This window comes from Sycon ciliatum, chromosome 2 (assembly GCF_964019385.1).
Source record: "Sycon ciliatum chromosome 2, ocSycCili1.1, whole genome shotgun sequence".
Classification (NCBI taxonomy): domain Eukaryota; kingdom Metazoa; phylum Porifera; class Calcarea; order Leucosolenida; family Sycettidae; genus Sycon; species Sycon ciliatum.
Window position 1 is genome coordinate 23,352,522 of NC_088644.1, and position 12,624 is coordinate 23,365,145.

At 47.5% G+C, this 12,624-nt stretch overlaps 1 protein-coding gene across 1 annotated transcript; it reads right to left on the reverse strand.

Annotated features, from left to right (window-relative positions):
- Nucleotides 1-295: 295 nt before the first annotated feature.
- Nucleotides 296-2,699, reverse strand: LOC135810444 (uncharacterized). Its single transcript, XM_065323937.1, has 2 exons — nucleotides 1,316-2,699; nucleotides 296-300 (listed from the first exon to the last, which is right to left on the reverse strand). The coding sequence occupies exons 1-2, from the start codon at nucleotides 2,697-2,699 to the stop codon at nucleotides 296-298; spliced, it is 1,389 nt and encodes a 462-aa protein (XP_065180009.1).
- Between the last annotated feature and the right edge of the window lie 9,925 nt (nucleotides 2,700-12,624).

Genomic DNA, 12,624 nt, shown 5'->3' on the forward strand with positions numbered 1-12,624 from the left:
TGTGTGTACATCCACCAAGATCAGATAAGATCCCAGGGAGGGAGCTAAAATGAGCTCCCATGAAGCTACTTTTGTGTAGAACCTCGCGTGACCAGCAAGTTAGTCATGTTTCTTCCAAAACTAACTAACTAACGTTACTTGCTGATCTTCGATAGCATGAGTCTTACCCGAAGTAGCCATTGGCGGACTATGCTCGGCCAGTCGTCAAATTATGCTTTTGATTATGCCACAATTAATGAATTATGCCAACAAATATGCTGAATTATGCTGAATTATGCTCGGTTCCACTATGTATTCACGCTGTACACAAAGGATTGATAAACCACGCATACACACACGCGGCTCCAGGGCTTTCTGACAAAGCTGTATTATGCCCTAATAAACTTAGCATAATTTTTGTCTAAAAAGATTATAATGCAATGAATATAACTAAATGCGCACTCATATCACAACCATGGGGACGAATCATGTATTCCAGAAAGTTTTCTTGTCACAATTATCAATGGAATTCGTGACTAAAGAGAATGATGAAACTACAATGGGATTTATACACTTGGAGTGGAACAGCGAGGATACAAGCATAGTGAGAAATATAGTACAAACCTAGGAACAATTTGCACAGTTAATAAACTATAGGTGAGGTGAGAAATGATAGGAAATTCAGCAAGTGCAGTGTGACAATGGACATGCATGTGCAAGTGTGTGTGAGTGCGAATTTACTGGAATAGCGTAAGTGCGGTGACATTTTCTTTTTGTTTACAAAGATTTGGATCACGAATGCGAATGTAGACTGCTTCTAGAACTTTCAACTGCTTGAAACTACATGTACTTGCAGAACGAACAACACTGAACCAAGAATCATCATAACTTTCACGACACACGGGGTTAGACAACAAATGCAATTTAATTGCCGATGTATTCTTCTTCTTCTCACCGCCTCCGCCTTCACTTGGTTTCTGACCGCCACCGTCCTTCACACCATCTGTACCATCATCGTCATCATCGTCATCGTCCTCTTCATCATCGCTGCCACCTTCACCTGTCATCGGCACTCCCAGCAACTGACCACCGGGTTCATCATCGTCACTGCACACGTCGCTTCCACACTCCTCCTCCAGCTGCCGTCGCGTTCTCTTCCTGACCGGTCTTCCCTTGCCATTGCCAAACACCTGACAGTCGTCAACTCTTCCGCTGGCATCATCCATATCCGGAGAGTTTCGATGCATCTTTCCAGTCACCTCTGCAAACCGAGCTGCCGCCAGCCGTTTGCTCCTTCTCAGCTTTGGTGAGTTGCGGTTGTCTGCGTCCGACGTACCGGTACTCGCTGATAATGAAGATAAGACACAGTGTTCGTCTTTGTTTACATTAAAGTTTGTTCCCGATTTCTGCGTGCTGTGTTGGTTTTTCCGAGACACCGTTTGTGGAGCAGAAGCCTCTGCCGGAACGGACAGTGGAGTCGGGTGCTTACGTGGTCGGCCACGCTTTGGTCGGGAGGACCTAGCCGCCTGTGACAATAGCGAGAGCGGCACGTGTTGTTTGATACGTTCGGACAGATGTTGAAGGGTCTTACCAACATACCGACTACCACATTGTCGGCATTCAAAGTAGTAAATGAGGTGACTCAATTGTAGGGTTGGTAGGACATCCTTCAACATCGTGAACGAACGGATCGTAGTGAACACGGTAACCACATTGGTGGCAAAGTAGGTTTTCTCCACTAGGGATTTCACCACACGGGCCGTGTCCTTCGATTCTTTCCCTTTCCAGGGCAAGCAAAGAAATACGCGGCACGGCAACGGTCCGATAGGTGTAGTTGTTAGAAGTTTGTCGAGGAGCTGCTGCGGGTAGCCATTCTTCACAAATACGGAGCGTAGAAAATCAAGTTCCTGCTGTAGCTTTGTTGGTGAACAAATGCGTTGTGCCCTATTTACAAGGTTACGAACTAAGTTTGACTTGTACTGGGAAGAGCAGAACGAGTCAAACATCATGTACTGCCCGGTGAAAGTGGGTTTACGGTATACTGTAGTCAATACACCAGTCTGGGTCTTTTCGACTAACACATCCAGAAACGATAGCTTATTGGACTCTTCATGTTCACACGTAAATCTAAGTGCAGGATGGATTGTATTCAGTTTCAGCAGAAAGTCGTCAGCGTCTGCTCTCGAATCAAAGTACATGTACGTGAAGGAGTCATCCACAAACCTGACGTACGGCCACTTATCTATCTTCGATTCACAGTACCCAACAAACACATTGGCTAGGACCGGACCCAATGGAGAACCCATAGCCACGCCATCCGTCTGTTTATACATGATGTCGTCAAATGAAAACTCTACACCACTCGTAACCATCAACATCAAGCGGCGAAAAGCCGCTTCGGACAGCCATGGTACATCTTTTATTTCCTTGTTGTGGTACAGTGTTTCAGCACAGATATTGATTGTCTCGGATAATGGTACGTTTGTAAACAGACTGACAACATCAAAGGAACACATGTGCGCAGAAGATGGAACTGGGTTCTCATGTAAGATTTCAACAAACTGGAAGGTGTCTTTGACGTTGTGCTTACAGTAGAAATCCAGCACTGGCTGGATCATCATACACAGCCATTTGGATATTCTGTATTCCGCTGAGCCAGTCATGGAGAGTATCGGACGTAGCGGGCAAGATTGCTTGTGAATTTTTGGCAAGCCATACATCCTAGGTCGCACTGAACCGATTGGCTTTATCCGTGCAAATTCAGATGCGAATATTTCATTTGCGTTTTTCAGTGTCTACAGGTATTTCACTAGTTGCTTTTCTCGGATTAGAGTTCGATCGTGCGTTGATACAGGGCCAAGCAACTCAAATTTGGTCCTGTCATCCAAAATGTTGGCCATTTTGGACTTATATTCAATTCGACTTATGACTACAGTGGCGCGGCCTTTGTCCGGTCTCGTGATGACTATATCCTTGTTCGCTTTCATTTCTGACCGGGCTTTCATGTGCTCTCTCGATAATGAAAAGGCTTTCCTATCCACCGGCTGCTCGGCATGTTCCTCTGCTATAGCACGGAGGTTAGCAGTGCATACCGCTTTCTTCGATTGTGTTACCGGCACAAACTCTTCTAGTTTGCGGTAGAATAACTCGAAGTCGGCCAGGACCTGTTCTTTCATGTTGGATTTTGGCGGTATTCCGAAGTCAATGCCTCTGGAAAGTAATTCCTTCTGTACTGTAGTGAGTTCAATGTTTGTGAGATTGATGATGATGTTGGTGTTAATAGATATTGAACCAAAACGCTTGTTCCTAAGCCATTTGATATTCTTTGAATACTTAGCGATGAGTCGGGTCTGCAGTTTATCATCGTTCTCCGAAATGAGCATGGAAAAGCGGAGAAAGTCATGCTCCGAGAGAAATGCACGGGCTTGACGATACAGCCACCGGAATTGTGACCGTACTTTGCCCAAGGTATCAGTAGACCTAGCTATGTCATCTCTAATGAATGTTTTTTCGATGGCCAAAGACTGGTACGCTTTGGCTTTCTGCACTCTCTTCTGGATTTTTGGACCATGGGGTGACGGCCATGGATGGAGGTTCCTCCTCGGATCCTCCACAACAGTCTGCACAACGGTTTGGGCTAAACAATGAGTTTAGGGTCGCTACATTCAACGTACGAGGACTCACTGCGCCATGGAAGAGGCACTCGCTCGAACGAGACCTCAAGCGGTATCGAGTTGATGTTTGTGCAGTCCAAGAAACAAAAATTTGTGAAGCAAATTGTACCGTGTTACCGCTGGGGTACCGGCTCATAACGTTCGCTCAGGACCATGGATATCAGCGAGGAGTAGGCATTGTCGTCGCTCCTCGTCTGGACCCGTTCCTGTCAAGATACTGGAGCGTTGGTGAGAGAATTGGTGTTGCGGAATTTGTTTTCCCTTGCAACAAAAATAATAGTAATTGTAAACCAACTCACAACACGGTACGTGTCATAAGTGCATAATTATGGCCCTACCGCTGTTTCCTGTGAAGAGAACCCATCGCTGAGAGAGGAGTTCTACAGCGCCTTGTCGACTGTATGGAAAGATACAACGAGAAGCGGAGTTCTATGCTTCATCGCTGGAGACTTCAACAGCAAAGTTGGAATTCGTAAGAGAGCTGATGAAAGTAAATGGCTAGGCTCCTTCAGCAGAGGCGCCAGAAATGATAACGGACAACACATGTTGGAATGGTCAATTGAAAATGATGCCTTCTTGGCCAATACAGCTTTTCAACACCGCCAGAGCCACCGCACTACATGGACGGGTTGGCGGCGACCTGGGAGTGGAGAAGTTGGCCCACAACCTGTCTACAACCAGATCGATTTTGTTCTTTGCCGTACGCAACACAAGCCACTGCTGTGTAATGCACGTAGCTATGCAGGCTGCGAGACACCAACGGACCACAGAATAGTCATTGCCACACTGCAGCTTCGTGCGTTATTTCCAATCTGGCGGAAGGGAAACCAGACAACTAAGCGTAGCTTCAACACCTCGATGTTTACTCAGAACCCCCAGGTCTGTAGTCAATTCCAGGAGGAGGTAGACAAAGCACTGGCAACGCAACAAACGCAGCAGGGAACTGTTTCAGCTGAGGCACGTTTCGGAGGTGTGAGGGACGCACTGGAGTCGGCTGCAACAAAAACAGTTGGATATAAAAAGAGAGCCGAATGTAGCCGAAAAGCCCATGATCCTGGCATAGCCCTTCTATCAGCCCAACAAAAAGAACTGCGGGTAAAAATCGACTCGACAAAATGCCCAGACGGGAGGAAATCACTGAAACGCGATCGGAATCAGATATTACACCAGATACGAGATATCGCCCGGAACAACTCTGAAGCCCGCCTGGACTCCTTCGCTCAAGAAGTAGAGAAGCTGAAAAACAATGCAAGGGTCTTCCAAGCAGCCTCTTTGCTGCGGCGGCAGTCTCCCGCGCCATTGGTTGTTCATGACGCTCTTGGACGGATAATCGCCAACGATAAAGAAGCGGCAGAGAAGGTAGCTGACCACTTCAGGCAGCAGTTTCGGGATCCATCCGCAGTAAATGATATTCTGAGACCGCTGGGCTCGAAGTATCTTGAAGATAGGATCAGCGCTGCGGAGGTTGCCCTGGCAATTAGATTACTGAAATCGCAGAGGGCAGCTGGGCCGGATGGCATCCCCGGGGACCTGTTCAAGCATGCTGGTGAGAGGGTCGCACATGAGATCGCTGCCATTCTAAACCAATGTTTTGCGGATGGCAGTGGAATGGATCTTGGATGTGGAACACTAATCCCGCTCCCGAAACCAGGGAAACCCAGAGGGCCGCTAACCAGTATCAGGCCAATAATACTCTTGAACTCTATACGCAAATGCCTGTCAACAATCACACTTCGCAGGATTATGCCAAAGATTGACTCCTACCTATCTCCAACCCAGAGCGCTTCCCGTCCGGGTCGGAGTACCGCGGATATTGTCTGGTGTGGCCGGTGGCTGGCAGCCAAGGCTGAACGTTTCAAGTGGCAATGTACGGTCCTCGGAATGGATATGAGCAAGGCGTTCGACACAGTGCAGCGGGGAAGATTGGTGGAGGTAATGAAACAAATAGTTAACACAGATGAGGTACGAATGGTGGAGATGTTGTTGCACAACACAAGGCTAAGAGTGAAGATAAAGAATGCGCTCTCGGCAGAATTTCCAACATCAATAGGCATCCCACAAGGAGATAGTTTGTCGCCGGTGCTATTCACCTGTTATCTCGAAGCGACAATGCGTTGCCTGCGTCCCAGGATATCGCCAAGACCTGCCATACTGAATATTGGAGGGACAGCCTACACGACTGTCGATATGTCCATACCTTGCGAAACAGCATACATGGACGACGTTAACCTGTACTCCACGGACCGTCAACATCTAGCGTGCGCACTAACAGAGGCAGAGGTAGTGTTCAAAGAGTGGAACCTCAACATCAACCCTACCAAGACCGAGTGGACCCATCTATACCAAGAAGAGGATGTTGCAAGAAGAGGTGAGGAACGATGGAGGTCCACCCGGTTGCTTGGTTCACTGTACGGAGTCACAGAAGACCTCAAGCGCCGGCGCCAGCAAGCCGCAGCTGCCTTCAACACACTTGTCAACCTGTGGATGCGGAGACAAGTTATCTCAGAAGCAACCCGCCTGAGGTTGTTTGATGCATTTGTGCTATCTATTTTGACCTACAACTGCGGCGTGTGGGTGCTTTCATCCCGGGATGCTACAGCAATGGATGCGTTCCACAGAAAGCAGCTCCGCCGTCTATTAGGGATATCTTACCCGGAAATTATCTCCAACACAGACCTATATGCCCGCTGCAATGCCGAGCCAATATCCGTACTAAGCAGAAGAGCACGGTGGAAACTGTTTGGTCATGTTCTACGCCTCCCTGAAGCAACTCCAGCGCAGGTGAGCATGACAGCGTATTTCCAGCGACAGAATCGGGGCTGGCTCGGACGCCCGCGCATCACCCTACCAGTGGTGATAGACAACGAATTAGCTAAGGCAACGTCCATGCGTCTCCGGAGTCTGAAGGACCTGGAGACACTGCGTTTGGTGGCTCGGAACAGGCAATCATTCAACGATATAATCGCACAGGTCACATTGTAGAGTGCAGATCACCTAGTGCTTTCAACAATAATAACGTACTTCCACATTATGGTTATATGGTTATATAGTGCTTAGCAAATAGTTGTCGTCATCTTTGTCTTCACACCCATGGACCCAACTACATTGATGCTTTGCATTCTATTCTCCATGTCACTAACACATATTCACACTTACAGACACAGCTCTCCACTTGGCTCCTTCACTTTCTACCAACACACTTCACCATTGCTGCTGGTAACCACACTTCTCGTGCTTTCCCTTCACATCGCACTAACACATATTCACACTTACAGACACAGCTCTCCACTGGTCTCTTTCGCTCCTTCCCTTTTTACCAACACACTTCACCATTGCTGCTACCCTTCACACATACAAAGATTTCCAGCACTACCGCACCACACAGCATATATACTCGTTTCAGTTTTTGTTGGCTTTAGTTGAATGGTTTTCTTTTTCACCCTGAAGATGGGCCATGCCCGAAAATTTGGTGCATTCAATTTATATCTAATATTAAAAAAATCAAAACACATGCGGAATAGTATGGCTGAGGTGTGGCCCCACCAACTGGACGGAGGACCCATCACTTGCTAGCGGAGTCGGCATAGCTAAAAAACCGCCAGACCCACCAGGACTCGAACCTGGGACCCTGCTTGTCATGAGCAATGCTCTAACCACTGTGCTATGGGACCAGGCTGAACCTAGAAGGCGCTGACAAGTTTTTCACTCCAAAGGCAGCTCACAACACGTGCCACACATACTGATGGCACTTGGGTCTTTTTCCCTCCCCCAGGGGACCAACCACGGTCAGTTTCTGGAAACTACCAGAGGTGAAAGAAAGTGATTAAATTTGGAAAGGATTGAGAATTTCCAACATCAATAGGCATCCCACAAGGAGATAGTTTGTCGCCGGTGCTATTCACCTGTTATCTCGAAGCGACAATGCGTTGCCTGCGTCCCAGGATATCGCCAAGACCTGCCATACTGAATATTGGAGGGACAGCCTACACGACTGTCGATATGTCCATACCTTGCGAAACAGCATACATGGACGACGTTAACCTGTACTCCACGGACCGTCAACATCTAGCGTGCGCACTAACAGAGGCAGAGGTAGTGTTGAAAGAGTGGAACCTCAACATCAACCCTACCAAGACCGAGTGGACCCATCTATACCAAGAAGAGGATGTTGCAAGAAGAGGTGAGGAACGATGGAGGTCCACCCGGTTGCTTGGTTCACTGTACGGAGTCACAGAAGACCTCAAGCGCCGGCGCCAGCAAGCCGCAGCTGCCTTCAACACACTTGTCAACCTGTGGATGCGGAGACAAGTTATCTCAGAAGCAACCCGCCTGAGGTTGTTTGATGCATTTGTGCTATCTATTTTGACCTACAACTGCGGCGTGTGGGTGCTTTCATCCCGGGATGCTACAGCAATGGATGCGTTCCACAGAAAGCAGCTCCGCCGTCTATTAGGGATATCTTACCCGGAAATTATCTCCAACACAGACCTATATGCCCGCTGCAATGCCGAGCCAATATCCGTACTAAGCAGAAGAGCACGGTGGAAACTGTTTGGTCATGTTCTACGCCTCCCTGAAGCAACTCCAGCGCAGGTGAGCATGACAGCGTATTTCCAGCGACAGAATCGGGGCTGGCTCGGACGCCCGCGCATCACCCTACCAGTGGTGATAGACAACGAATTAGCTAAGGCAACGTCCATGCGTCTCCGGAGTCTGAAGGACCTGGAGACACTGCGTTTGGTGGCTCGGAACAGGCAATCATTCAACGATATAATCGCACAGGTCACATTGTAGAGTGCAGATCACCTAGTGCTTTCAACAATAATAACGTACTTCCACATTATGGTTATATGGTTATATAGTGCTTAGCAAATAGTTGTCGTCATCTTTGTCTTCACACCCATGGACCCAACTACATTGATGCTTTGCATTCTATTCTCCATGTCACTAACACATATTCACACTTACAGACACAGCTCTCCACTTGGCTCCTTCACTTTCTACCAACACACTTCACCATTGCTGCTGGTAACCACACTTCTCGTGCTTTCCCTTCACATCGCACTAACACATATTCACACTTACAGACACAGCTCTCCACTGGTCTCTTTCGCTCCTTCCCTTTTTACCAACACACTTCACCATTGCTGCTACCCTTCACACATACAAAGATTTCCAGCACTACCGCACCACACAGCATATATACTCGTTTCAGTTTTTGTTGGCTTTAGTTGAATGGTTTTCTTTTTCACCCTGAAGATGGGCCATGCCCGAAAATTTGGTGCATTCAATTTATATCTAATATTAAAAAAATCAAAACACATGCGGAATAGTATGGCTGAGGTGTGGCCCCACCAACTGGACGGAGGACCCATCACTTGCTAGCGGAGTCGGCATAGCTAAAAAACCGCCAGACCCACCAGGACTCGAACCTGGGACCCTGCTTGTCATGAGCAATGCTCTAACCACTGTGCTATGGGACCAGGCTGAACCTAGAAGGCGCTGACAAGTTTTTCACTCCAAAGGCAGCTCACAACACGTGCCACACATACTGATGGCACTTGGGTCTTTTTCCCTCCCCCAGGGGACCAACCACGGTCAGTTTCTGGAAACTACCAGAGGTGAAAGAAAGTGATTAAATTTGGAAAGGATTGGGAGAACTTCATATTCAAAGGATCAGTCGGGGAAGTGAACTGCCTGAAAAGAGAAAAAAACGCCAGACCCACCAGGACTCGAACCTGGGACCCTGCTTGTCATGAGCAATGCTCTAACCACTGAGCTATGGGACCAGGCTGAACCTAGAAGGCGCTGACAAGTTTTTCACTCCAAAGGCAGCTCACAACACGTGCCACACATACTGATGGCACTTGGGTCTTTTTCCCTCCCCCAGGGGACCAACCACGGTCAGTTTCTGGAAACTACCAGAGGTGAAAGAAAGTGATTAAATTTGGAAAGGATTGGGAGAACTTCATATTCAAAGGATCAGTCGGGGAAGTGAACTGCCTGAAAAGAGAAAAAAAACGCCAGACCCACCAAGACTCGAACCTGGGACCCTGCTTGTCATGAGCAATGCTCTAACCACTGAGCTATGGGACCAGGCTGAACCTAGAAGGCGCTGACAAGTTTTTCACTCCAAAGGCAGCTCACAACACGTGCCACACATACTGATGGCACTTGGGTCTTTTTCCCTCCCCCAGGGGACCAACCACGGTCAGTTTCTGGAAACTACCAGAGGTGAAAGAAAGTGATTAAATTTGGAAAGGATTGGGAGAACTTCATATTCAAAGGATCAGTCGGGGAAGTGAACTGCCTGAAAAGAGAAAAAAAACGCCAGACCCACCAAGACTCGAACCTGGGACCCTGCTTGTCATGAGCAATGCTCTAACCACTGAGCTATGGGACCAGGCTGAACCTAGAAGACGCTGACAAGTTTTTCACTCCAAAGGCAGCTCACAACACGTGCCACACATACTGATGGCACTTGGGTCTTTTTCCCTCCCCCAGGGGACCAACCACGGTCAGTTTCTGGAAACTACCAGAGGTGAAAGAAAGTGATTAAATTTGGAAAGGATTGGGAGAACTTCATATTCAAAGGATCAGTCGGGGAAGTGAACTGCCTGAAAAGAGAAAAAAACGCCAGACCCACCAGGACTCGAACCTGGGACCCTGCTTGTCATGAGCAATGCTCTAACCACTGAGCTATGGGACCAGGCTGAACCTAGAAGGCGCTGACAGTGAAAAACTTGTCAGCGCCTTCTAGGTTCAGCCTGGTCCCATAGCTCAGTGGTTAGAGCATTGCTCATGACAAGCAGGGTCCCAGGTTCGAGTCCTGGTGGGTCTGGCGTTTTTTTCTCTTTTCAGGCAGTTCACTTCCCCGACTGATCCTTTGAATATGAAGTTCTCCCAATCCTTTCCAAATTATTATTATTATTATTTGATAACCGCAATCAGTAATACAAGCTGGATCGACATTTGAGTACACTGTATTCATGTATTGTAAAACTGTGGAGACAATGTGCAATAAAACGATGAAAAATGTAAAGAAATTGTGTAGAGAAAGAAAGGGATTCAAACTAGTTTTCGTACAACACTCATCAGGAATCGTCGTTGTACTAAAGGACACTGAAACAAAAATTGAACTGTTATAGAAAATCTAAGTTAGAGAAATAACACTAAGAGCAACAACAGTGAAATTTACAAGTGTGAATTTTAACAATCAAAGCGAGAAATGAACAAAGGAGAAAGGAAGGAAAGACAACGTGATAACACATAACAGCAGTACATTACACCTAGAACATTAACGGCCAAGCTTGGCCGCACTAAACACGACACGTTACTTGAACAATTTCAACCCAATTATACTATCTTTCTGTACACACAAATTAGGCTTGTACAGACGCTGATAGATAGCTTCCAACACTTTTAACTGTAGTCCATAACCATGACGACCACGGCACAATACAGTGAACGAAGAGTCGGAATACGCACCGCAACAATCAGGACTAGCCAGCAGATGATTGTACACTGAAGACTTGCTACCACGAAACCTACGCACAACACTAACACTCTCACCGGCACTCTCACCATCACTCCCATCACTGCTCTCCGACCCACTGCTCCCTCCGCCGTCCGTTCCATCCTTCGCTTCCTCTGTACTCTCTCTGTCTCGTCCATCACGCCTGACCGGGTCCATTGAACTCAACTCGGCCGTCCCCCTGCTATCACGTCCCTCCTTTCGCCTTCGTCCGCTGAGTGCGTAGCTTCTGTTGTAGTTGGCTGTTGATCGTCTTGGTCTTTCAATTATGGGCTTGGATGGTGGATTAGTTGTGGTTGCTGTAGATTGCGTTGTTGGTGTTGGTGTGGGAGTTACTGATATGCAAGGTGGGTCTTTTTGAGTCGGCATTTGTAGTGTTAAGGTGGCAGATCCCCTTTTGGGTCCAAAAAAAGGAGCAAAAAACGAAAGTTGTCAGAATGAGGCCATATCCGGCTCATTTTCCTCCTGAAGTGATGAACTTTCCGCTGGTGTAATTTTTTATGCGGTAAACAACACGACGGTTGGGAAATTTTAAAAATTCAAACCAACTCCCACTGCGAATTTGTAAAAAATCAGCTGATCTCCACTATGAATGCAGTTCGCAAGCGCGATCAATCTTCGTTCCGGTTCACTGCGTGGATCGCGGAGGGTGCCAAGAGCGCCAGCTCTTTGTGAAATTGTGTGTGTGTGCCGTGTACGCGTGTTGGCTTGTAGTTGTACCCCGTACCGACCCGTACATCTACTCAGCTCTGCATGCAGTCAGCACCGTACGGTCACGGTGTCAGCACGAACAAAAAAATGCAAATCCGCGTCAAAGGAAGTACAGAAAAGTTGGAAATTGGCGTGTTCGCTGTTCTCTGTAGCTGTTGTCTTCTGGTCATTGGCAATAAGAGGAGATAGTCCGCTAACTACAGAGCCAAGAAGCGTGTTTTCTACGGAAACCAGTTCCAGAGCTCCAAGCGCAGAGATCTGGAGCAAGAAAACGAGTCTGCATCTCGTGCTCAAACTGAAAGTGACTCTGAGCAATTGGGAGTACCTGACACGTCTCGTAGCTGCGAACCCTTGGCTGGCGATCTGAACTTACTTGCAGATGAGGATACTGAGAGCGCTGGTGACACCAATGAAGGCTCGAGTGAGGAGAGTGATGAAGTCCTGGATTCTGACAACTGGAATTTTAGTTTGCAGAAATTAAATTTAATTGCAGAATTTATTGTCCACAATAGCAGTTTGCAGAAAATGTAAAGAGCTGGCCTAGTCTCCATAATTGAAGTTGCATGCAACTACTGCACTTCTGTTGCTTCACCGCCCGCAGTGGGAAAGATATCCAGTTATTTTGAATTGAATAGAAAGAGCGTACTGGCTATGCGCCTGCTTGAACGAGGCCGCGAGGATTTACGGAAATTGTGTGCATTCCTCGATTTGCCAGCGCCGGTTGAA

What these genes read in the sequence shown, in the direction of transcription:
- LOC135810444 (XM_065323937.1), bottom strand. Translation starts at nt 2,699, where the DNA reads ATGTATGGCTTGCCAAAAATTCACAAGCAATCTTGCCCGCTACGTCCG.